This window comes from Podarcis filfolensis (assembly GCF_964270895.1).
Source record: "Podarcis filfolensis genome assembly, chromosome: 14".
In the NCBI taxonomy this organism is placed as follows: Eukaryota; Metazoa; Chordata; class Lepidosauria; order Squamata; family Lacertidae; genus Podarcis; species Podarcis filfolensis.
Genome location: NC_139616.1, coordinates 24,044,506 through 24,070,594, shown reverse-complemented (window position 1 = coordinate 24,070,594; position 26,089 = coordinate 24,044,506). Strand labels below are relative to the sequence as shown.

General features: G+C 46.1%; 2 protein-coding genes across 4 annotated transcripts; one reads left to right on the top strand and one right to left on the bottom strand.

Annotated features, from left to right (window-relative positions):
• The first annotated feature begins 937 nt into the window (after positions 1 to 937).
• Positions 938 to 8,884, top strand: KBTBD13 (kelch repeat and BTB domain containing 13). Of its 3 annotated transcripts, none has more exons than XM_083586806.1 (2): positions 938 to 4,311; positions 8,780 to 8,884. In XM_083586806.1, the coding sequence occupies exon 1, from the start codon at positions 1,381 to 1,383 to the stop codon at positions 2,740 to 2,742; it is 1,362 nt and encodes a 453-aa protein (XP_083442932.1). In that variant the 5' UTR covers positions 938 to 1,380; the 3' UTR covers positions 2,743 to 4,311; positions 8,780 to 8,884. The 3 variants fall into 3 exon arrangements, with proteins under 3 accessions (XP_083442932.1, XP_083442933.1, XP_083442931.1); XM_083586807.1 differs by lacking the exon at positions 8,780 to 8,884 and adding an exon at positions 6,249 to 6,885; XM_083586805.1 differs by lacking the exon at positions 8,780 to 8,884 and adding an exon at positions 5,929 to 6,885.
• On the bottom strand, positions 6,641 to 25,246 carry UBAP1L (ubiquitin associated protein 1 like). The gene is made up of 6 exons (XM_083586804.1): positions 25,182 to 25,246; positions 21,180 to 21,334; positions 16,837 to 17,628; positions 12,985 to 13,194; positions 8,914 to 9,012; positions 6,641 to 8,174 (listed from the first exon to the last, which is right to left on the bottom strand). The coding sequence occupies exons 2-6, from the start codon at positions 21,309 to 21,311 to the stop codon at positions 8,040 to 8,042; spliced, it is 1,368 nt and encodes a 455-aa protein (XP_083442930.1). The 5' UTR covers positions 21,312 to 21,334; positions 25,182 to 25,246; the 3' UTR covers positions 6,641 to 8,039.
• Between the last annotated feature and the right edge of the window lie 843 nt (positions 25,247 to 26,089).

The window sequence follows — 26,089 nt, the reverse complement described above, 5'->3', positions numbered from 1 at the left end:
GGATGTGGGGGCATGGATGTAGCCAAGAAAGCCAAGTTAGGGGGCAGGCTTTCATTAGGGGGGGTAGAACCTCCAATTTGTATTGATTTTTACTTATGGGGGGCAACTGCCCCCCTGCCGGCACCACAGGAAGGAATCAAGGTCGGAAGGGGCCCACGATCAGAAAAAGGTTGGGAAACACTGGTCTTGGGATTTCAATGACAGTTAGTGGCTCTTCAGAGTTTCAGGCAGAATCCTTCCCAATCCAGGTCAACTTGGAGGTTTTCTCCCACTGTGCCCTGGAACAGTGTTAGCTTTGGGGCTTCTTGCACTGAGTGATGGATTGCTTCTACCTGCCCATAATGCAATGGGTATCTGTATACCCAGTGCTAGCTGGAGAAGCTAGGGATTGAAATGGCGACCTTCTGCATGCAAAGCGGTTGTTCTGCCATGGAGCTCTGGCCGTTTCCAAAGAGCTGCATGTCCATCCTTCCTCGCTGAGCCAATATTTTGCACTCGGCCCTCGATGTTGAACTCTGAAGTGAGGGATGAATGAATTGGTTTCATTTTTTCCAGTATTAAATTCAGTTCTGCTCATTCCTCCAGTGATTTGCATTTTTAAAAAAATGCTCATGAAAATTCATTGGCCTTGAATTTTTAATAATTAAGCACATTTTTGCATGCAATTCTGCCTAGATCAATGCATTTTTTTTTATGTTATCTTTCACTGATATGTGCATTTTATGCATACTTTCCCGTAGTTTTTTGCACACATTGCTTCGCTGGAGAGCAGCATTGCAAAATTCGGAGAAACAAGATGTTTGAAGGATGGCTTTGAAACAGCCAATGCATTGTTTCAGAAAATGTGAATTAGGCTGGTTTGCCTCTTAATGTGAATGTAATTGAACTTCTCCCCACAACCCTACTTAGTGTTCTCGTAAAAAACAAACCCAAGAACCACCCCAGGTAGATTCTACAAGCCTAATGTCTGCCTTCTCTAGACCCTGTGAATGCCACCTCCCTTCAGACTGCATTCACCTTGAATTGGAAGTGACCTCCAGTGATCTGTGTAGTCTCAACACCTCTCCCTCCCCCCCCCCCAAAGCCACTCCTTTGCATTGGAGTGGAGCAAATGTTGTAGACCTTACTTTGGAAAGACCTGGGGGGGTCCTCATGTTGCTGGCAGCCTCGGTCACATGAACCACAGCTATCTTTAGAAGAGGGTATTTATATGACAGAGTTTGCAGCTTCTTAGCTACTCAGACAGATACAGGAAGATAGAAATCACACCCACCGTGACATATATGAAGAGCCCTCTGATCTCTGCAGAGCACTTGCCGACAATGGACTAGGCAGTGCAAGAGCTCCCGTGGTGACACAGGAGTAAGCCTTGGCTGGGCCATGCAGCCCCCGCTGGACGAAAGGGTGCGGATCCAGGTGGAAGAGGAGTTTTTCTCGGTGGACAAGGTTCTCCTGGTGGAGAATAGCGAATACTTCCGGGCGCTCTTCCAATCTGGCATGAGAGAGAGCACCCAGAAGGAGATCCAGATCAGAGATCTGAGCGCCACAGGCTTCGCTGTCATGCTGAAGGTCCTGGAAGGGGAGCACCCGATCCTGAGCTGCGAGGAGAACCTCAGGGCAGTGGAGTGTGCCTCATTCCTGCAGGTCAAGACCCTGGCCAAGTACTTGATGTCATCCATCAATACAGACAATTGCATTCTTCTCTACCAGGCAGCCGCCATCTTTGGCCTCTTGGATCTCTTCCATTGTGCCGCACTGTACATACGAGACAGTTACTCGGACCTGGAGGAGTACCTCGACTGCCTCTCTCCAGACCTTCTGGATTATGTGGAGTCCATCATCCCCAGCACGTTTGTGGCAGTAGGGGCCCACACGCCCACCTTTGAGTTCTTGGAAGACCTGTCAAGAACTGTTTGCTACCTGGACGAGGAAGGTAACACCTGGAGGACACTTTCCTGCTTACCGCTGACAGCCAGCACGTTCTTAGCCGGCATAGCCACCTTGGACAACAAGATTTACATAGTGGGCGGGGTCTACGGTTACAACAAGGACATTGTGAACCGGAGTTTTTGCTACGACCCGATGGCCAATGTCTGGAGTGAGTTCCCTGGGCCCCAGCAGCTGCGCTATGACTTCACACTGACAGCCCAAGAGAACAGCCTCTACGCCATAGGTGGGGAGTTTGGGAAGGCCGCCCTGAAGTCGGTGGAGAAGTATGACATCTCCACCAACACCTGGAGATTTGTTTCTGACCTCCCCCAGCCAACCACAGCGGTGCCCTGTGCCCAAGCGATGGGGCGCATCTTCGTCTGCTTGTGGAAGCCTCTCGACACCACCATGATCTACGAGTACAAGCCTCAGAAAGATGAGTGGCATCCCATCTCCACCCTCAACAGGCCTCAGAGCTACGGCCACTGCATGGTGGCCCACCGGGACAACCTCTACATTGTGCGGAACGGGCCTTTCGACGACTTCCTGCGCTGCATGATGGATTGCTTCAACCTGACCACGATGCAGTGGACATCTCTACCGGGGCAGTACGTGAACAGCAAAGGGGCCCTTTTCACGGCTGTCATCAAAGGGGACACAGTCTACACGGTCAACAAGATGCTCACTCTGATGTATACCATAGAGGGGAACACATGGAAATCCAAAAAGCAGAAAGCTGGTTTTCCAAGGGCTGGTTCTTTGCAAACCTTCCTCCTCAGGCTTCCAAAGAAAGACCACAGCATCGCAACTTAGAGAGCCGGTCTCTGCTAGATGAATTTCTCAGGGACCCATGTTGCCTTCCTTCTATGCCAGACGTCCCGCAACACCGCCAAATTTAAACCCAAAGGTTGTGAAATCACCCCAGCTTTCAGTCGACACTCTCTGCACCTTCTGGGCCAGCAACATTTCAAGGCAGGAACCTCAGGGCTAGCTTGCACCAGAACCAACTGTAACACAGCTCTCTGCTCTTCCAACTTCAGCTGGGCTTGTGGTTCTGTGGGCCTCAAGCAATATGGTTTCTGCAGACTTATTTGTCATACCAAACTGGGCCAAGTAGAAGGGGGGCAGCAAGTGGCAACCAGCAAGCAGGAGGAGCCAGTCACTGGCAGGAAGCCAGCGGCGCTAGGAGGAGATTTATGCACTGAGGGGGTCATGTTCATTTTGGCCTACGCCCAGCTGAGTGGCGGAATCTACCTCTAACCGAGCAAGCTGGCAGTACATCACACCATTCAAAGTTGGAATTAGCTCTTTATTAGCACAAACCCGACTGAGTGCCGGGACTAATAATCAGAGCAGCTTATCTCCGGTAGGTCTTTACCCCATGAATCAGTTGCTGAGACTGAAAGTTCCCCGCCTCCCCAGAGCCATCTAAGTCGCTTCCTATCCAGGGCTTTCCCCAAGCAATCGGAGACCGCACCTGCGTGCAGCCAATCTCTCATTTGCCCTTTTCATGCCTCTCCTGGTTTTGGGAGCTTGTTGCAGCAAGAAGGGGAGACACCCATGACACTTCACTAGCTTGACTTATCTCTGCCTCTTGGCCTCCCTCCTACCACCCTCCTGCTTCATCTTCCACCTCTGATTCTCTCTGCCACAGACTCTCCCAGCTCACTAAACCCTGTTACCTCTTCAGCTTCTGATACTTCCTCCTCCTAGGCTTCTCCCTCTTCTCCCTCTGACCACTCATCATTGTCTCACCAACACTCCCCAGTCTCTGAGCCTTCTTGCCTTGATGTGTGTGTGTTTTTCCAGTTGGTTCCTCCATTCGTCTGCGCCAACCAGTCCATGACACTACCATTGTTTTTGTCCATCTTGGTGAGTCTCATAGGAAGTCAGGCCATTGCCTATGTGATTCACCATTGTCTACACTGCTTGGGAGCCGCTCTCCAGGGTTCTAGAATGGAGGTTTTTCCAAGCCCTACCTGAAGATACCAGGGATTGAACCGAGGACCTCCTGCATGCAAAGCAGGTGGTTGACCACTGAGCTGTAGCCTCACTGTCCCCCCGGACATAGGAAGCTGCCTTATACAGACCATTGGACCATCTACCTCAGTATTGCTGGCACCTCTCCAGGGTTCCAGAATGCTCTTCAGCCCTGCCTGGAGATACTGCTGGAGAATGAACCTGGGACTTGCTGCATGCAAAGCAGGTGCTCTGTCATGGAGCCACAGGCCTTCCCCTTCTCTTCTGCTGAAGGTGAAAAAGGATTAGGTGGTGCTCTCTAATTCTCAGAGTGAAAAGCTGCTGACATTAACACGCACAGCTTTTAGAAGAAGGGTGTTTCAGGCATCCCAAACTGAAGCACTGGAAATGTAGACGTTAAAGGTCAGTAACTGAACTACATTTTGAGAATGTCTTTTTTTTTTAATTGACCACAATCAGAGACAGTTAAACATGCTTAAGTCCCATTGAACTCACTGGTACTTAAGACAAGACCCATCTCTGATAACTTTCAAGAATACAGAGCATTGATTTGGTTTGACTTTTAACCTGAGATGGAAGCCATTGATCCCAATTGTCTTTCTTTCTTTTTCTTTGAATGAGCTCTGGTTTTAAATTTGTTAATTGTTCAGATTTGCTTGGTGTTTTTATTTTGCATACCACTTTGAAGGCACTTTGTCAGGGCCCAAAGTACGGTTTCTAAACCTCTTTTTATAAAGAAATACAAAAATAGTTCAACCCCGAATGAAGTATTGCCCTGTGCAGAGTGTTGTGGGTTTCTCCAGGGTTATGCCAGTAATATCTATACCCTGCGATGAAGTTGTGTTTCTAAGTTTTATATGCCCCACAATTCAGTCTGCGGCAGGCTTTAAGTGGTTAGGAAATTTATAGCTTCATAATAAAGCACAGACTGACTCAGATTCAGGGTTGAGCATACGGAGAAAACCTTTTCTGTTTTCATCCAAAAGTTTTGAACTCAATCCAGAAAGTGCCATTTTAACAAGCATCATTAATTATGCCCAGCCCCCAAAAACGCAGTTAAGCCCAGACCATCAAGCCTTTGCAAGCATCTCCCTGCTGATATTCATCTCTTCAAATAAGAGGAGGAAGGACAGTTTGAGCTGAGCCGCAGCTATGGAGCACCAGGCATTTTCCTTGATGGACTGTGATTGAAGCCAGACTTGCTGTAAAAAAGAAAAGAAAAAAAGCCCCACATGCAACTCATGACTGTTTTTGGTAACGGCTGCTGATCTGACTCCAGCTTGCCAGTGTTGTTCATGTTATGTTCTGTATGTTTATAGAAGCCTTCAGGCCCTTGACTAGGCTAACTTTAAGGTCATATTATTTATGCCACAAAAATGAACAGGCTTGATTGACAGCAGAAGTGGCTCACCAGGTGGGGCGGAGCCGCTAAGCTAGCCTGGCGGCAGGTGGATCGCTCTTGCTGATGGTTAGGAAAAGCAGAAGGCAGCAGGGAGGTCAGGGAGGTGCAAACTCAGTGGCTGGATAAACTCTGCTGGTGTGTTTCCACCCCACCAACCTTCCCACCGTCTCCCCTACTCTCTCGCCATAGCAACAGTGACCCACCAGCAGGGAAGCTAGTGGAGCAGCTCCACCCCACCCAATGAGTTGCTTCTGATCATCACTGTACTGTAGTGATTAGAGTGTTGGGTGAAGGCCTGGGGTACACCTGGGTTCAAATCCCCACTCAGCCACAACACCTCTCACCCTAACCTACCTCACAGGGTTGTTTGTGAGGACACGATGCCAAGAGGGAGAACCATGTACACTGCCTTAAGTTCCTTGGAAGAAAGGTGGGATAGAAATGTAGCAAACAAATAATGATTCCGTGTCTGCCTGGCCACCCTGGGAATTTGTAGTTCCACAGCAGGGAGACAGAGATGAAGAGAGCATTCTCTACATTCTCATGAGAAGCTGCTTTAGACTGCCCTTGTTTTAACTACTGAATACTGAAGGTGTGTCTCCACCCTCATCATTCAGCCCAGACACTGAGGTCCAGCTCCAAGGGCCTTCTGGCAGTTCCCTCACTGCCAGAAGTAAAGTTACAGGGAACCAGGCACAGAGCCTTCTCGGTAGTGGCACCTGCCCTGTGGAATGCCCTCCCATCAGGGTGTCAAGGAGATAAACAACTACTTGACTTTCCGAAGACATCTCAAGGCAGCCTTGTACAGGGAAGTTTTTTAATGCTCGATTACGTTTTTATATGTGTTGGGGCAACCCAGTCAGATGGGTGAGGTACAAATAATAAAAATATTTCTTCTTCTCCCTCTTCTATTTCTTCTTCTTCTGTGTTGCTGCAGTTTGAAAACCTGGCAAAAACTCTAGCTCTGAACCAGAGATTGCTAGGTTGGAAAGCAGGGAGGCCAACAGTAGGTGGAGCCAGAGTCAATGAGAGGCAAGGCCAACTTATTCCCATCCTCTCTCCCTGCTGAGTTCTACATGGGCAAAACTGGGGCAAGAGAGGAAGCTGACAGGCAGGTGGGGTTGGCTGAGGACAGACTGCGCATAGTGGGGCAGGGCCCCCATTTGCCACAGAGGAGCAATCTCTGCTGCTCTGAACATTGTCAGCCTTGTAATACAGCTTGTAAGCAACAGGACGGCAACGTGTCAGGAAGGAGGTTGGTAAATATTAAGTATTGCCCTGGGCTTTCATCCGTCTCTCCCTGAAATAAGAGCACAAACACACCAGCTATTGGGAACGTGCCATTTTATTTGAGAGAAATATGCTGTACCTATGAACCTCAAAGGATGTTTGTTTTCTTCTGTTACATTCAGCTAAATATCATATTTGTTTCCCCTTTCTCCTTTAATAAGAGACACAAATACTTTTTTATTATTTGGCTGAAAGACAAACAGGTATCACTTCGCTGTATCTCAAGGAAAGACAATTGGGCATTCACGGTGACAGGAAAAAATAAAGAATTACTTGATTGGAAACAGTCTTGGTTTCTTATTTCAAATAAGGAGTTGACGCTCAGCCATAATAAGCTGAAGACTCTGAGCCCCGCAGTAAATTAAGAAGTTGCATTCCCTATCCTGGAAATCCAGGTATTGTGGTTTGGGATGCGTGTGTGTGTTGGAGGATTGTACAGTGGTAAGCTCTCAGCTTCGCTCAGCCCACTTTTCAGAGAACTCTTAAGTCTGTACAGTCTTTGATGGAGTCCATTAAAAATCCAGTGCATCGTTGAAATAAGTCAGGGCATTGGCCAGGAAATGGGAGCATGGGTATGCCCAAACGACTTGTTTATTGAACATTTACCCTGATTTGCTGGCACAAAGCTTACACAGGCTACACTCGGCCTTTATTAAGCATTTGTTCTTACTTGTTTCCAGGTTGGCTTTGTGGCAATGAACATTCATCCTGAATCCATGCTGAATTGCTTGCAGGGTATTTATGCACCTTCCCATTTATCATTCACCCATCTTGCACTTTTCAATGCATCTCTCTCCCCCCAGCCCCTTTCTCCTAACTTTTCTTTCTTTTTAAGTGGGTTTGTTGTTCCAGGTTAACACATGCAAATCCATTTTTATTGCACAAATCTAAACCTCCCCAAAGTGCACTGCAAAATGTTGGCAACCTGGAGGCACCCTTAGGCTACAGAAACATCTTAAGCCATGCTGTGGATCTGTTTGCAGACAGGTGCAGGTTATGCAGAAGAAGTTTGTGTTAAAATGTTGGTCTTTCACGAGCCCGAGCAGAGCGTGCGATGCAACTAGAAGCGATTCCCTTGCAGTGACTTTTAGACACTCTGCCTCTTGACTAGCATTTGCTACCACAACATGGAGCGGGGTGGTCACTAACTTAAATGCCTTTTGAAAAGAGAGGGTTAGAAGAATTCAGAGGTGGCTATTAAAGATGATGGCATATAGAGCCTCACTGTCCAGAGCCAGTATACTTCACAGTGCCAGCTGCCAGTAAAAAGCAATGGGTGAGCCCTGCTTGTGCACTTCCCAGAGGCAGGTGGCTTGATCCAATGGGATTTTGGCTGTTCCAGCTGGGTTCTGACATTCAAAGCTTGTTCTGAATCACATGCCATGGGGCTGTGGCATGTTCTGCCCTTTCTCAGTATGGAAAAAGGCCCTCTTGCCGCTCACTGGGTCCTTGTCATGAGCTCCTCAAGCGCCTTGTCTCTGTGGTTCTCGCACAGCAAGAGGACTTCTTTGATGTCTGCTTGCTGGAAGCCCATGTCGTTGAACTGGACCAGGAGGTGAAGGAATTCTGCTGCCTGCAAAAGAGAAGCAGAGTGAAAAGTCAGGGATCGGGGGTGGGGGTGGGAGGAAGGGACACACAGTGCACGTCCCACAACTGAAGCAACTGAAGATAAACAGGCCTGGTGAAGGGGCTTCAATGTTCAGATGGATACGTGAACAAGGCAAGCAACTCCCCTTTGCCCCTGCAATTGAGGGGGCTGGGACCGTGCAATGTCAGCACACCCTGCGGTGTGTGACGTCAGCATTCCGTGGGGCGGGCTTGCACACCCATTGTGGAATTTTGAGGGGGCTCTGCCTCCTTGAAAATGTGGGGGGCCCTTGCCCCTCCAGACACCTCCCCCAGGTGTATATGCCTGCAGAGGTCCAGCCCCATACATTTTGGAACCTGAGGGGAACCAAAAAACAGCATATCCCCTTCTGTGGAAGAAGGGGTGAGTAGAGATCTACATCGGGGGAAATGTTGAGGGGATAAAGATCTACATTGGGAACAATGGGGTTTTTTCTTCTTCTTGATTTCACTGTTTTACCTTTCTTAAACAGCTTTGAGGGGTTTTTTTGGGGGGGGTGTTGCTATCAAGCGGAGTATAAAGAAATAAAATAGATTTTTGCTTATTTTTAGCTTATACAGCCCCAAGCAGCTCAATGCCAGGGTTATGAGAGGAAACTACCAAGCCATTTATACCCCCTACTCAGTCCCTGCACCCAGCAGGAGACCCTGCGGCTGAAGTGCAAAAAAAGGCTGGGTGTTCTGACCTTTTCTGAGTTCTGGAACATCTCCATGGCTTCTTCGACCTGAGCCTCCTCGTACCCCTGCTTCAGAAGTTTGTCGCAGGCACTGAGGTAACTGAGGAACTGTTGGGGGAAGGCAAAGGGGAAGTTAGCTAGCTAGCACACCATCCGGAATCAGGGCTATTACTTACTTATTGTATTTGTATCCCACCTAAGTTGCTCGAGGTGGCATACATAGTTCTCCCCCTCCTCATTTAATCCGCCTTGTGAGGTAGGTTAGGCTGAGAGGCAGCGACTGACCCAAGGTCACCTAGTGAGTTGCATGGCTGAGTGGAGGATTTGAACTCTGACCTCCCAGGTCCTTGTCTGACACTCAAACCCAGGCTTCCTCAAACTTGGCCCTCCAGATGTTTTGTGACTACAATTCCCATCGTCCCTGACTGCTAGCTAGGGATCATGGGAGTTGTAGGCCAAAAACATCTTGAGGGCCGAGTCTGAGGAACCCTGCTCTGAGCACTACACCACACGGTCTATCTACCCACTCACCCGTCCTTGTAGATAGGGATGGGTGAACCTGTCAGTTTTGTTTTCTCTCTGTTTCTCATTTTCCCAGTCTGAAGTTCCGTTCTCTCCAAGGAAGGAGAGAGTACCGCCACATCCTATTCTCTCACTTTTTTAAAAAGAAGCCTCTGACTTCTGCTCTTATCTTCCGCCCACTACAACCCTGGTCACAATCGGTCGCATCCAATGCTAGCACTACTCGAGGTAGACCCACTGAAAATAATAAACAAGACCAGCTTAGGCCTATCAATTTCATTGGGTCTGCAATGAGTAGAAATAAGTTGCATGCAACCCTGTGTTCCCCACGCTCCCTATCTTCTAAAATGGGTTATTCGTCTGATTCAAAAATAACTCTGGCAAGAAAAATAACGCAGCTGCCCATGTGTTAAGTTCATAACTTTACAATTAACTAAAGATGGAAAACGAAAGTATTATTATTATTATTATTATTATTATTATTATTATTATTATACTACCGCCTTATATCCGGGGCAGTGCTTTTTTTCTTTAAACATGTTTAGGGGTGCTCTCATTTCGTCTGAGACTCAGGAAACACCATGACAGGAAATGAGGCCGCCATCAGGGGTAGCAACAGAACTGACGATTCACCGTACTAGAGAAGAAACTATTTTTTTAAAAAAACAATTGTTAGTTTCTTCTCCTGTTAGATTCACAAAATGTTTAGGGGTATGCATCCCCCCAAGAAAAAAAAAGCACTGCCCAGGGGGTCTCAGGGTGGTTCACAGAATAAAATCAAGATATAAAACCACAAAACACATAATAAAAACAAAAACAACAAACGTACAAAAGAAAGAGGAAACCTTTCCAAGGTAGAAGAAACCTGGAGAAATCTACATCATCAACCTTGCAAGAATTCTCTCATCCTATCCTGGAAATGCATGAAGACCACATTGAATCAGACCCTCTGATCTTCTCATTTCAAGGATCCCGTCAAGATGATCTAGATCCACTGATGGACATCAGGTGATGCCGTTCCTGACCCATTCAGATCTGGGGCAGCCTCAAACATCCTGCATGCTAGGAGGTTATGCAAGGATGGGGCCAGAGATCTGCCTGGGACACGCTGAGAAGGGCACTCCGACACTCCAAAGGGACGATCTATTTTTGGCTTCCCCCATTGTTCTTGGAGTGCTGACAGGACAATTCCCAGTGGCACCCCTCCTAAATGCCTCACATGCTATTCATTCCCAGTGCACAAACACACACAGGGTGGAATCAGCAATCCCTGGAAAAAAGGCTAATACCCAGCATTGGCTTGCAACAACAACCACAACACACACCCCCCACACACACACACATTCATCTGCAGGCAAACAGCATCCTTCTGGAGGCCTGAAGATGGCACAGATGGCTAGAGGACTGAGTGATGGGCATGAAAGGCTGGCATTCAAAATCTGTCCTTAGCCACAGACTCACTGAGAGGGCCTTGGCAACGCCACAGAGATTCACTGTGGCAAAATGGAAAGAACCACCACCTCTTTCTCAGGAGATTAGGCAAGGACTAATATGGATTGGAGGGCCTTGTGCAAATTAAAATGAGTGATGTGTTAATAATTCATTGCACACTTCAATGAACTTCAGGCAGGGGCTAATATAGCCCTCCAAGTCTCTCTCAGACTCTCCAAGTGTCCCTAATTTCTGGGGAGAGTCCTAGTTTCTGATTTGATCCCACAGTGTCCTGCTTTTCCTTAGGATGTCCCTCTTATCATTGGAGAAATGTTGGAGGGTATGGAGTTATGTGACCCCTCCCCCCCACAGCCAAGGAGCTAAGTGGTACCTCAGGTTAAGAACTTAATTCGTTCCGGAGGTCCGTTCTTAACCTGAAACTGTTCTTAACCTGAGGTACCACTTTAGCTAATGGGGCCTCCCACTGCCGCCGTGTGATTTCTGTTGTCAACCTGAAGCAAAGTTCTTAACCCGAGGTACTATTTCTGGGTTAGCGGAGTCTGTAACCTGAAGCGTCTGTAACCCGAGGTACCACTATACAACCTTTGTGTGCAGAAACTAGCCAACTATACAAATGTAAAGTTCACAGTCATTGCTCCGCCCACTTTTCTCTTCCCTGCCCCTTCCCCCCTTATGCCCTCCAACATTCCTGGCCTGGAAATGGGGACATTCTATTCTACATCAGTATCACTGCTTGATTTCCTCCTGGTCGAGTACAAAAGTTATTAGAAGAAAACACACAAAGCTGCAGCATTTTAAGCCTAGAAATCTTTGAATTTATGTATTGCGCTTAGAGAAACCCCAAATCAATACATACTAGCATACTATACATACATGCTAGCAATGATACTGATGTAACAACAACAACAATTTTATTACTTACTATATGCAGCCCATTTCACTGGGTTGCCCCAGCAACTCTGAGTGGCTCCCAACAAAATATTAAAACACCAGTCATTAAAAGCTTCCCTGAACAGGGAATACAATGCCCCTATTTTCATCTCAGGGATGGTAGAGGGTGTGCACCTCTGACACGCAGCTTCTGGAAGGCTTCCTGGAAGTAAATGTGCCCCTGCCTGCAAAAGATCCACCCACTCTGGTCTACAATGACTGACAGCAGCACCCTCAGACAGGGGTCTTTCTCACCCCTTTCCAGTGGCGTAGCGTGGGTTGTCAGCACCCGGGGCAAGGCAAGTAATTTGCGCCCCCTAACCCGTGGATTTGTGCCCCCTAACCCGTGGATCTGCGCCCCCTAACCCTAACCCCCAGATGTTGCGCCCGGTGTGGCCGGGCCCCCCCCCCTGCATCCCCCACGCTACGCCACTATCCCTTTCTGGAGTTGCTTGAGATTGAACTGGGATTTTTAGCTGCTGCTGCTGCTGTTGTTGTTGGCCCTTCACAGCAGGACACGGGGTGTGTGTGTGTTAGGAATAGGGTGGGCTCTGAGGTCCTCCTTCAAGGGTCTTCTGCTGGCCCCCTCAGTGCAAGAAGCAAAGTTGCAGGGAAACCAGGCAGAGGGCCTTCTCATTAGTGGTGTCCTCCCTGTGGAACGTCCTTCCATCACATGCCAAGGAAATTAAAAACTACACAACTTTTAGAAGACATATGAAGGCAGCCCTGTATCAGGAAGTTTTTAATGCTTTATGTTTTACTGTGTTTTATATATGCTGTGTATTATGCATTTCCTGTAGGAAGGCAATGTGTGGTTTCATGGCGTTTATGTACGAGGTGATGCATTTTCTTTTGATAGGATTTCCCAATCCCCTCACATTTAGTGCAATGGCTTTTAAGCTAGCCATTTTGTATGTCTATTTTATAAGATGATTTCCTTCCAACCCGTCTGCATTGCCCTGTGTCCCTCACCTTCTATTGTCTATCTAACCTAGTGCTTTGTATTTCTGCTGATCTTAACACTCAAGTGAGTCTGTAGGGAAGAAGGTGGTATTTGGAGCCTAAGTCACGTGTATGAGCTGTGCTCCTGAGCTGCGGCCTCATGATTCGCACTCACTGCATTCACAAACAACGTGTTCCCTGGTGTTCAAGAGAAAGGAACCAGCCTCTACTGACCTGACCCAAGCTTTGTCTCCCAGTCTTCTGCAGAGCAAGGATCGCCCGGCGGATCGGATAACCCAAAGCTAAAACGGGCTCAATGAGGTCGCGCTCCTCTTGGCTGAGCGCCGAGAGCAGGTCAGCTGTTGAGTCAGGATGAGTTCTGTGGGAACCACAAAGCTGCTGCACTCCAGGAGGGGGTGGAAGGCAGGAATAAGGGCTCAGGGACTGGGGGGGGGGAGAGAGAATAAAAATAAACATAGATCATAATGCTGGTTAATTTACAGACATCATTATGAGAAATTCTGTACTCTTCAAGGCTTTAAAAAGGGTTTTTTCCCTGCCCCCTGGAAGATGTACAGGGTTTGTGGGTGCTCAAAAGCATGGTCTGGAGTCATTAAATTAAATTTAGTCAGACCACAGAAGATGCCCGGAAAATTCCCCTACTTGGAACAACCCCCCTTTTGGTTTTCTGATTTTAGACATCCTGTTTTAATCATCTGAAGTTTATTTCAAAATGTGAGTGTCCCTTCCTTGGATGGGAACTATTATTATGTTTCCAGGGAGATGACAAAGGTTGATTTGACAACAATGGAGACTGGAAATGTGTTTACATTCGAAAGCAAAAAAATTAAACCTGCATCTGAAATGGATGTGCTGAAAGTGATTTGTCGAGACACTTCTGTCCAGTTCTTAAACTGGAGTCAAAACACTGGCAAGGTTGTTTCATGATGGGACCAGTTCAAAGACTGGTGTTTCTTTCCAACACATCTCCAGACATGGTAGCCTGAGTGGTGCTGAGGTTGAGCAGCTCTACCACCAGGGCTGAGGAACCATTTTGGGCCTGAGGGAGCAGCCTTCTGAGGGCCCCTGTATGAAAGGTGGGTGGGGCCAGAGGCAAAAGTGGGTGGAGCAATGGATGAGATTCTTACCTCCCTCCAGTAGGCTGTATTCCAGCCACACAAAAGCCAGAGGTTTCTACACCATCTCTCCATCTTCCAACCAAGTAAGTTGGAAAGCACATCGCAGTTCAATGCAACGGTTCAGTTCTGTGAAGCTCCTTTACATCTGAGATGACTGATTCAGACCAGTTTAACTGTCAAAGCTATCTCCCGAAGGAATGTGATAAGTCATGCCAATGCCAGTTAAAATTGGGAACACCAAAAGAGAGAGGGGGGGGGGGAGAGAGCTCATCCTATAGACAAGAGTGTAATTCCCAGGGTCCCAAAGCCATGGCAGTTCTACTGATGGTTAATGCAGATGGGAGTCCAAATTAAAACCCGGCATAAGAACCTAAGAAAAGCCGTGCTGGATCAGACCAAGGACCCACCTAGTCCAGCATCCTGTTCTCACAGTGGCCACCCAGTTGCCTCTGGGAAACCAGAAAGCAGGACCCGAGTGCCACAGCAATTCTCCCCACTCGTGACTCACAGCAACAGGCATTCAGAGGCCTTACTTGCCATATGTCTGGGTTTCCCTGGACATTTTGCCAATTCAGCAAAAACCTACCCAGACAGCCCAATTCCCGGATGTGTCCAGGAAAACCGGATGTATGGCATCCCTATCTTTTACAGCAGCTGGTCACTAAGCAGTGAGCCACTCTCAAGGGTTGGACCCCAGAGCTGCCTGCCACCACTGCTGCTTCCTTCTAAGAAGTATTTTCTGAGAAACAATCCCTTACGCGTAGGTTGAATTGGGCCAGGCACGCAAGGACAGCAAGGTCAATGGGGAAAGGAGGCGGGTGGCTGCTCACAGCCTGATCTTCTTTCCAAGAGGCAGTCGCTGAAAGACGTCAGCAAGGCTGGAGCCTCCTTGCAGCCTCGGGGCTTATCTCCTTTGATGGATTTAGGGACTACTAGGTGACATGCTGCGAGAGAAGGATAAGGGCTCAGCAAGAGAGACTCAACAGGTGTCCTGGTGAAGAAATGCACGTCCTCACATAGGGTGTCAACCGGCCCCTTGCTAGTGACATTAAGAACCAGGCAGCTGCATCAAAGATCACCGCCTTCTCTACAGTGCTCAAATTGGCAGAGGGGGCCCTCTTTGAAGTTCCACTGCCCCCAGAAACTTGGGGGGGTGACCTCGAAGAGGGCATTGTCTATGGCAGGTCCTCACTTGGGGACACCCCCCCCCCAGAAGTGAAAATGGAACCTTCATTATACAGCTTCCAGTGAACGCTGAAGACACTTCTTTTTATCCTGGCTTCTGACACTTGAGATGTATATTTTTAGGACCACCTTGATACCACTTGAGGAAGGTGCCATCCCCTCACCTCGCTGAAGCCTCCCTTATCTGAGGCTTTCAGAGGCACCCACGAATCAGCAATGATGGTGGGTCCCAGTGATATCTTTCTAGAGCTCGTGGAGCTCTTGCAAGATCTCATGGGGTGCAGAAGATCTGGCAAGGTCTCACCAGAAGATGATGCTGAGTCCATGCTTGCTTTGTGCTTTGGGCAGACAAGGTCTGGAGAATCTTTTTCATCCCAGGGGCCTTGTTCCATTCTAGGCAACCTTTTGAGGGCCACATGCATGTGGAGGCCGGGGCTAGAGGCAAAAATTAGCAGAGCGACAAATGTAAACTTTACTTTTTGTACAATAGGTTGGCTTCTACACACCCTGTTGAGGTTCCTGCTCTAAACTTTTTTCAAATATGGACTCTACCTCTAGCCCAAACATGCATTTTGGGACCTACCTTCAGTCAAGCTGCAACTCACCAGTGAGTCCTGACTCAAGGAAGCCATATCTGGGGGCCGGATCCTTTATGCATGACCATCACTTAATGACTGCAAACCTGAGTGGCAACTGGGTGTCAAGTAAACCACAACAGATAACAATTCCAGAGAGGCTTTCCTTAGGTTCTTGCACCACCTCAGAAGCAAAGCTTTGCAATGGGGTTACTCTGCTGCCAGGAAAATAAATATTTGTGCATTTTAGGCTTCACACTGGCCAATTTGCAAATATTTTTTTTTGTGTGTACATAATTTGATTGTCACAGAAAAGGGGAGATGCCGGTGTCCTGTACAAGAGCTTCCCACTTTGCCATCACTTACTTGTGCCCAGAATTTGCCACCTGCAGCAAGACCTTTTTAGCCCAGCTGGGTAAGCAAGCAAGCTGATTTCAACACGTTTCCATTTTCCATTTTTTTAAACTCAAAAAGTCTAAATCCTCGAATTAGGGATTGGGGAGAAACATGATTTGGCTGATATTTAAACATGAATGTATCAAATTCATACTTCCTGTCAAAATCTGAGAACCAAAACACAGTCATCTATGAAAATTTGCATTTTGCAAAGTAGTTATCCAATCATCAGTGTTTACAAAAATGCATATTTTGTGGGGAGGGGGATAAAAATGAACATGCTAGTGAAAAGGAAGGACAGAAATATTACCAAAAAGTGCTTGCAAAAATGTGTATATCAGTCAAAACTGCAAACAAAAATGTGTTTGTTAAGAGAAATTCACACTAAAATTATGAATAATTTTCAGGATGATTTTTCTTTAAAATTAGGATATTGCTACAGAAATGTGGATAACAGAATTTAGGACTGGAAAAGTGAGAAATTGACAGAACTGAAATTATCTGATCCTTCTGTCCCTACCTGCAATTTTAAATTGCGAAATGGAGAGGGAGAGGGAAAAGAAGCAGAGAAAAGTGATTTCTTACTGCAGTTGTGGGCTTGTGCTTTTGGTTAGGAGGGACAAGCGCCGCAACAGTCAGTGGCCTTGGATTGCAGCACGGCTGAGAAACTAAGAGAACCAAACTGACAGATCCTTCCATCCTTACCTGCAATTTTAAGACTGTAAAATGGAGGGGGGGGGGAGAGAGAGAGAGAGAGAGAGAGAGAGAGAGAGAGAAGAAAGATATCTTACTGCAACTGTGGGCTTGTGCTTTTGGATAAGAGGGACAAGCCCCGCTACAGTCAGTGGCCTTGGGCTACAGCAAGGAGTCGTTGGTGGCATCGGGGTGAGAGTTCCCACCAGAGACACATCAGAGGTAGGTCCATATTTCAGGTTCCGGCTGCTCCGGGAGCGCTGATGGAGGGAGAAAGCTCTGGATGCCAAGGTGGGTTCCGCTGCCGTCTGGTTCCCCGGGAGCATGAAAGCTGTGAGCTTCTTCCTGGCTCCTTCAAACTCATGCTTCACGTTGTTAAATAAAAGCATAGATTGCCTCTGCTTGACTAGAGGAGGCTTTTGGCTGATGCTCTCCGAAGGGGTGGCCAACAGCACCGGGGAGGTCTTTGGTCTACATTGGGGAAGACTCAGGAAACGAGGCAAAGTGCCGGGAACACGCTTGGAGTCAGAGAAGGGCTTTTCTTCACCGTCGCTTTCGACAGAGGAAGACAAGGGAGACTCCTCACCTTCGGAGCACCCTTGCTCTTCCAAGCACCCATCCTTGCTCACCTTCTTAGCCAGCCTGCTCTTGTTCACAGTGCAGCTGAACTTCTCCGCTGCAGCACACAGGTTGGCACACCGTCGGATGGGTACCACAGCCGTCAGTTTGCGGCCTGCTGCCTCTGGGAAGCTTTCTTTTGAGTCCAGCAGCAGCAGCCAGCAAGGAGGAGCTGTTGGGACGACGTCAGTGGTCACTTCGTACCAGGGGGTGTCTTGCCGAGAGGCGGAGTCTACCCAATACAGCACCTTCTTCTCTAGTGAGAAATCATGCTGTGGAAACAGAAGAAGGAGAGTCAGCATCTTCTTGGCCTTGGGCTGTAGCTGGAGTAACCAAATGAGCGAAGGTTGTGAGGCGGGACTTGAGAGCTAAATCACAAACCAGATGAGGTCACCTGAACCCAACAGGACCACCCAGCAAGATCTGACTTTGCTAAGAACTTCAAAAAGAACTCTGCTGGGGCAAATCAAAGCCCTTCTAGTCCAGGGATGCAGAACTTGTGGCCCAGCAAATGTTCCTGGACTCCACCTCACATCACTCTGGTCAGTGGTCAAGGATGGCCCAGTGGTCAAGGATGATGGGAGCTGTGGTCCAGCAATATTTGAAAGGTCACAGGCTCCCCATCCCTGACCCAGTCCAACGTTTTATTTTCAACAATGGCTAGCCAGAGGTTTAAGAGCCTTACAGGAAGGCCATGGAGGAACTATAGTCAAATGAAATCGTGAGCAGGGTCTAAATAACAGGCAAGGGAAGAAGAATAAATAAATGATTGTAATCTAAGTTATAATACAATAGAAAATAAATGTAGATACTGTAAAGGAATACAACAGGAATATCACAAACATAAGGGTGCGCAGTCAAAGTGTAAGAAATTATTATACTGAAAGTGAACTGAATAATGTCAAATTTTGTGTAAAAAACTAATAAAAATTCATATATATTAAAAAAGGAAGGCCAAGGAAGCAACATCTGTACTTTTTTCAGCACCTTCTAAGGAAAACATTTTTGTTTGGGCAACTATCCAGATATGTAGAATGTTGACATGTATTTTAATCTGTTTTTTAAGTTCATCCTTGATTTTAATTATTTTTTCAATGTTTTAGAGAATTACCGTATTTTTCGCTCTATAACACGCACCAGACCATAACACGCACGTACTTTTTAGAGGAGGAAAACAAGAAAAAAAAAATTCTAAATGAAACAGTGGATGTATGATTTTTGTGGTTCATGCTGTGGCCACAGACATGTGATCTGACAGTGAGTTTGGAGTAGCCCAATGCAAAAATCCTGAGGATCCATGTGGATCCGTGCTTTGTAACCACGTTTTAAGTGGGGAGGGAAGGAAAAGCACTCAAGGGACAAGGAGCACGCATGGGGTGTGTGGAGAAGGATGCTACTAATAATGCTATTTAGCGAGCTGAGTGGGGAGGAGAGAGGGACAGAGAGCCTGCTTGCTTTAAAGGAGCCAACCAGACAGGAGCCGCTTACACTCATGTAAGCGGCTCCTCTCCTCTCCCACTTTGCTCCTTTAAAGCAAGCAGGCTCTCTGTCCCTCTCTCCTCCCCACTCAGCGACTCTTCTCCCGCTTTGCTGTTTCAAAGCGAGCCACGGAGGAGGGAAGGAAGGGGAACCATGGATCCTCTGCTCACAACTGCAGCAGATCCCCCCCCCCCCGCTACCCGTAGGCATTCGCTCCATAACACGCACAGACATTTCCCCTTACTTTCTAGGAGGAAAAAAGTGAGTGTTATGGTGCAAAAAATACGGTATTTTTAGCTGTTTCTTACTGATTAGTTCGTTGTTGTTGTTGTTTTTTTAACTGCTTTCAGGTGTTTTGTTTTTTACAGTCAAGTGGCACATAAATTTTGTGAAATAAATAAATAAAACAAGAATGCATGCAGCCTTAGGAGGAAAGTTGTTTCCCCACATATTTGTGTGTTTCAAAATACAACTTGTGTGGAGTGAAAGCAGACGTGTGTCGAGGTGGTTTCTTAGAACTGTTTCATCCTCTCCTCAAAACCCTGAATATAATAGCAGAAGATCCACTAAGACTACTCCCAAAAACACAAATCTTCCAGAGCACAATGATGCTCCCTACTGGCAGGTATAAACTGGACACAGGGCTTGAAAGGCGGCAGAGGAAGATTGCTTTAGCTTTTCAAACCCAAGTTTCCAGGCGACTAAAAGGTAATCTCCATACAATGTTTAAAACCCCCTGGCAATATTTGTAACCTAGGAGATATTGTAAACATTGCACTCTGGGTCTATGCTACAAAGACTGTTATGAAAATACACTTCAAAAAAGCCTGTGGAAAGTTAATTTGTCACAGATTTGATTTGCATATATTGCAAGGGAGCAGGAGAGATGTGCTTCACTGACACTCATTAGGCAATTTCTTTTTTTCCAGCTAGCTAATGTACTTCAAGGACTAATTCAGATGTAACACTGAACCATGACTTGGTGTTCTAAGAACAAACCTTTAATGGCATTGCCAGGGCCGGATTTAGGTTTGATGAGGCCCTAAGCTACTGAAGGTAATGGGGCCCTTTTTATGTCCAGCTGTCCTTTGTCAACAACAAATTGTCGCTGTTTTTTGTGTTGAATATGTGCTATATAGTAATTTATGGATGTAATAAGTATCTAAAGCCATATGCCCATGTTGCCATGCAACCAGTCCATGCAGAATGCAGGCACCCTATATATAGAAATGAGCAAACCAGTGATATTTTAGGGAGCAGGCTAGCAGGCGGGGCTCATTACTTACATCGTAGGAGCCTACACAACACAAAACACTGTTGCTGTATGTAGGTTTTATTTTATTTCTTTTTCATCTATATTTTGGAAATGTACATCCAGGCTTTTCTTTCTTTCTTTCTTTTTTAGCCCCCCAAGAGAGTGGAGCCCTAAGCTATAGCTTGTTTAGCTTATATGTAAATCCGGCACTGGGCATTGCTGTTCCTCCATTTTTGGAATTAGGGTGCCCTGCATACCAGCTGCTGGAAATCATAAGTGGAGAGGCATTGCTGTGAGAACAGAGTGCTGGACTCGATGGGTTCCCCTGGGCCTGATCCAGCAGCCAGCCTCTTCTTATAATGTTAAAGGGAGTCCCTGGACACGCCTTCCTCCACCTCCTCCCCCTGCCTTGATTTGAGGCAGTCCATCATTTGTGGCTTTGTCCAAACAATGGCTTGTGTTTGCCCTGCAAATGACAAACTGGAATCCAGTCCCAAACTGTGAGTCCTAATTCTGGTTGGATTAGGGCAGGCGTAAGCCCCGTGTTTGCCAGGTTTGGGCAAAAAGATGAATCACACTTTGTTTCAGGGCAGCAAAAAGTGAGAAAACAGTGATAAGAGAAGGAGGAATGTGCTGCTCGGAAGGTCCTTGAATGCTTATTATTGTGGTGTGATTCTGGCATTGTAAGAGCCCAGAAAGCTGCCTTTTACCAGCTTGGACTATCAATCCATTGAGCTGCGCATTATGAACATTTTCTGGCAGCAACTCTCCAGGAGACCTCAAACAGGAGTCCCTCCCAGACATACCAGGAAATGCTGGGGATTGAACTGGAGTTCCCTGAACTATCGTGTCAGGTTAAAGGCTTTCAACATCAGCAAAATGTTCTTCCCAGGGGTAGGAATGTACATATAAAAAGCCTGTGGTGCCTAGGTGTTATTCTAATTAATAAATTTATAGACTTTAAGAATACTAAACTAGAAAATGGAAATGGCTAAAGATTCAGTAACATGAAAGAATCTTTTTCCCAAAAAACAAAACATAAAAAAATCCCCTTTAATATCCACATTTGGGAGAGATTTATTTATTTACCATTGCACACATCAGGACCTCCGTGCAATCGAGCATCTCAAACTCAGGCGCTGACACAAAGTTTGTCTCTTCCGTGGAGTCGTCTGCAACGCTTATGGTCACTCTGAAAGGTACATCTTGCAGGCAATTCATGGCTCCCCTTGTTACATTACACTCTAGTAAAAAATAAGAAGATTGATGTGACTTAGTTACTCCTTCTGCTTCAGCTCCTCCTCAGTGCCTGGGGCTGATCACAGAAGTGGGGAACCTCCAGCTTACAGACCTAAGCCCAACATGTGTCCATTTGGCTAGTGAGACCATTGCTTCCAAGCCACACATATAGGATGCCAGGTCAGGTGTGAGGCAGGCAAAGACATGGCTCCAAAGAAAGAATCAGAAGCTTAAAATAAGCTCCCAACTGGTCCTTTGCAAATGAGGCTTGCGGACACTGATTGGCACTGACAGCGAGCCCCAATGGAATCAGCCGCACTGGGGAGTCCTGCATCAGGAACGTCCTCCTGCAGCCAATGAGAAACAGTGCTTTGCAAGGTTGGCTATGCGAGTACCAACGGTCAGCTGATCACAGGTGCTTACAAAGCCCTGTGCTTTTGATTTCAAACCATGGGGGCAAAGGAAAATAGGTCATTGTGATGTCAGGGGGTTGCCGAGTGTCTGAGCTGTCGCACTTCAGATTGCAGGTCACGGTTTACATGATGGAAGGCTCCTCCACGGCAAATAAAATAGAGATCCCTGCAATAAGAAAACTAGGATGTTGGGGGGAAAGTGCAAGACTACCCTTTTACCTAACAGGCTACTTTTCAACATGGAAGGAACACATTTCAGTACAGAGCATTTTATTGTGAGTGTTCATCCGCAGTTTGAAGCAGCATAGCCCTGCTGCAGGTGAGGTCAGTTTGTTCCTATTTAACTGACTTTCTTATTTATCTAAAATGTTATGTCCTTCCCTTTGCAAAAACAACTTAATTTAATAAATGGTGGTTTGTGTGAGTGGTCCCAAGGTAAAAGGAAGCAGAGTGGGCAATATCATTGCTTTTTTAATATCAAAAGCCTTTATGGCAGAAGTTTGGAACTTTTTCCCATTGAGTGCTGTGTTATATCAGATAAGACATACCGGTACTCTGCGGGGTGCGGCAGGGAGACACAAGCTGGAAGCAGGTGAGGCAAAAGCAGCCAGCCTCCGTCTCTCAAGATCCTCACCATCTCAACACACTTTAAAAGGACTGATGCCTTTTGAAAGCCAGATCTGCAGCTTCAAAAGCTCCTCCTTGCTCTCTGGGACACATTTTGAAAACTGCATTATGTCCACCTCTCACAAAGAACAGCTTAAGATTGAATGGCAGCATAAAATGCACAAACTCTTCTCCTGCTTGATAGGATTGGCTTTGCGTAGGCACCAGGAAGCTTGGATTTTGCAGAACTCCTCATCAGCCAGTGTCGGCAACTTCTGATCAACAACCTATGAAATCTAGAAACCTGAGTACACCCAATAAACAATGTTATTTTACACACTTTGCACCTTCCATTTCTTAACTGATCCTGGTGAAGATTTGTTAGCAATCCCCTTTGCCTCCTCCTAATTTCTATGTGCTCCTTCAAAAGAGTGAAGCTCCTCTGTGGACTTTTTTTTTAATGCCACTCAGCTATAAATTGGTGTTTCTAATCTCAACAGAATTTATTGCTGGGTGGCTAATGCAAAGTCTGTGTCTCCTGGTGCTGGAGTGGAGAAGCCAGATGGGCACTTCCTAGCTCTGCCATGCTGCACATGTCTTTTTGCTAATACATTCCACATGCAGCATATCTGGAAGCCAACCCAGGGCTCAGACCATCTGCTGTGATAATGCGAATGACGCTTTTCACATAAGCCACAACGTACACAAATGTCACGGAGGGAGGTGGGCGGGGGGGAGAAGCAAGGAGTAAATGTGATCAATGACGAGAATGATTTATCGTTCTGATTTCCTTTGCTGGCTCTGTGACTTATTCCTAGTTTTAGCTACATGTTTTATATCATTTAGGTAGCTTAATTATATTATTATTTCATATGAGCAGGCACGGGAGATTATGGTTCTGGATCAGACAGTTGGGATGGTAATTAGAATAAATAATGGCAAATTAGAGACTTAGGCCACCCATTTTCTATGCTTTCATAAGATACACAAACAGGCTAGCAGTGCATCACTGCTCCTGTGCATTAAGAACAGCCATTGTGAAGGGGGAAGTTTTGTAGCTGCAATTTCACCTGATCTCGTCTTTCATCCTGGATATAGGAGCAGGTGGTCCTGGTCTAATCACAGGGCCTCAGAATAACTTACTGTTATGGTTTGAAGGGGGTCAGTCTGGGTAAGACCCTGAGTTCCTTCCAAACTTCGGATATTGTGTATGTGGGGTACATACTATAAGATGAAACCTGACAAACCAGTTCTTCTGGCTTTGGCTAGCCAGGTAAGTTCCACTAGTTACACGTCAAAAGAAGTTGCTATAAAGACAACCCGGTGGGGGTCTATCCCTACCCCACCTGGCTGGATGCCACCTCATCCAAGGTGAACTATAGGCCAAGGGGAGGCTGCGTATGAGAGAGCTGTGTGAGTTTCTTGGCTGATGCTGGAAGCTGGAGACACAAAGATATGTCTGTGCTGGACTTGGGGTTCCCCTGGAAACCTAATGGGGAAGCAAGATCTGTTGGGGCATCCATATTGCGAACCACTCTATCCTGGGCTCAGGCTGTATATATCTGTAAATAAAGCCAGATATGCTTATCTCTAGATTAGCACAGGAACCCTTGGAGTCTCTCACCGCTCGGGGACTGTAGTACGCAACAATACTATTCTGTTTCCAATTATTTCCACTGCCACGTAGTTGTTGATCTTAAGGGAAAAGACACTTTACAACTGCACCTGTAGCAATTCAAGGAACAAAGGCATATAGCCCAAACCAGGTTCTCAGATGCCTAGAGGCACTTCAAATCATATACATGCAAGTGTTTGAGGGGGAGAATATACTTAGGGTTGTGTCCAATGTTGTGCATATGGAGTTCTGCTCACACAACAGGATTTCCCCTTATCCTTCTCTCCTGATTAGAGGGTCATAAGGGAGAAGAGGGGGGAGTTCCATTGTGCAAGTGGAAGTTTGTTATGCAAGCAGAATGATAGCGCTGGATAAAACTCTTAGGCATGATGCCCCTTTTAGAAACAAACAGGTGGCATTTTGCTTAATGCGGAAACTAGCAACCACCCTATAAGATACCTAGAGAGGCAGTGCTTTTTTCTGAGGGGACACATACCCCTAAACATTTTGTGAATCTTTGTACTTTTGTCCATTTACTGTATATATTTTTCACGATTTGAACTATAAAATGGTGATTTTCTTGAGTCAAAATGAGAGTACCCCAAAATATTTTTTAAAGAAAAAAATCACTGCCTAGAGGGTACTAGAATAGAGCAAGATGGAAACTATTAGATAGAAAAGAGGATGCCTTGTTGGGTCCCTCTTCTAATTTAAGAACTAAACATTATGGCAGCGTTATAAAAACACCACCATGATCTGGGGGTAGGGGGAGAGGACTGAGAAACTTGCAACTAGGGATCACTAGTTTTCATCAAAATCCACCAGGCAAGAGAAGTTAACATGTGCTCCAGCACTATCTAGCAAGACTATAACAGATAACAAAAGGGTATAAAAATAGCAAATAATTTATAGGGAGAATACTAGGCCACTGAAATTTATCAAGCAGGTGTAGCAAAAAGCTTTTCACCAAGTAAAACATGTTGTATCTCATAGTGAGGTATGAGCAAGCAGTTGTGGAGAAACAAATCATACCTACAAGAAAGTAATGCCATAGCTTTACATATAGAGGCTTGAGTATTTACTTCATTGCGCAGCAGGACTTTGACATTTTATAATGAAAGCAATAACTAACTCAAATTCATTTTTCTACATCTTGAGGGATATCTTTCCATTTTGTACCATTCAGTGCCTGTATTTCCTTTGCAAATTTAAGCTTACCTTAAGAAGAAACCAACTAGCTGCTTGTGATGCAGGATAGAGGCACCTTGTCAGCTCTCTGTCCCATACTTGGAAACTTAAGTGCCTACAAAGGAGGTCAGGTGAATGCCTGGCTCCCTTTTCTAAAGCTACTGATTAGAGCAGCTTAAGGGGTTAGCTTGCATCATCAAGTCTTCCAAAAGAGTAAGAAGCCTAGCCACATGTGTGAAAGCAGCGCCAATTTTTATGAATCGGTTTGAGATCTTACTAGTCTCAAGATACTAATTCAATGGAGTTGCTTTACAACACACATGCATGTTACTCTGGTAAATAAAATAAAAAATAAGGCAGAGATAATGTTAATAAAAGGGCAAGTTTTTATCTTTAGCAAAATGGTATTTCCTAGTAGTTATTGCACTGTGTTCAAGGTGCTGGAACTGGTGTAAAAAACCACTATTGCTTGGGACCAGGATACATGAAAGACCATCTCAGTCCCTACATAGCCAACTAGTCAGTGTTCTGCAAGACAGGAGGTCCATTCTGCATGATGTTGGAATTAAGACCTTAAGCGTGGTGGCACCTGTCTTTTGGAATTCTCTACCACTGCGTATCAAGACAGGCACCTTGTTTCTTGGCTTTTTGGCACTTGCTAAAGACGTTCTCTTTCAACAAGCCTTCTAAATTCTTTATCCTGGTTGGCATCTGTTCTGGATCTGAACTGATTTTAGGCATGTTCTTGTTTCAAACTTTTTTTTTTTAAAAATCCCTATATATGCAATTCTTGTAACTGTGTGTGTGTGTGTGTGTGTGTGTGTGTGTGTGTGGCATTATACTGCAAGTTGCTTTGCGAAGGAATTCATAAATGAAAATACCGTAGTAATAGCTGACACTGTCCATTACCAACGGACAGTGTCAAACTCCAATAGCTT

Bases quoted from the DNA above. Each gene is read 5' to 3' on its own strand.
- KBTBD13 (XM_083586806.1), top strand. From the start codon at position 1,381: ATGCAGCCCCCGCTGGACGAAAGGGTGCGGATCCAGGTGGAAGAGGAG.
- UBAP1L (XM_083586804.1), bottom strand. From the start codon at position 21,311: ATGAATTGCCTGCAAGATGTACCTTTCAGAGTGACCATAAGCGTTGCA. The intron at 17,629-21,179 runs GTAAATAAATAA...CTGTTTCCACAG, and splicing joins AGGTCCTGATGTGTGCAATG to CATGATTTCTCACTAGAGAA. The intron at 13,195-16,836 runs GTAAGATATCTT...CCCCCCCCCCAG, and splicing joins AGCACAAGCCCACAGTTGCA to TCCCTGAGCCCTTATTCCTG.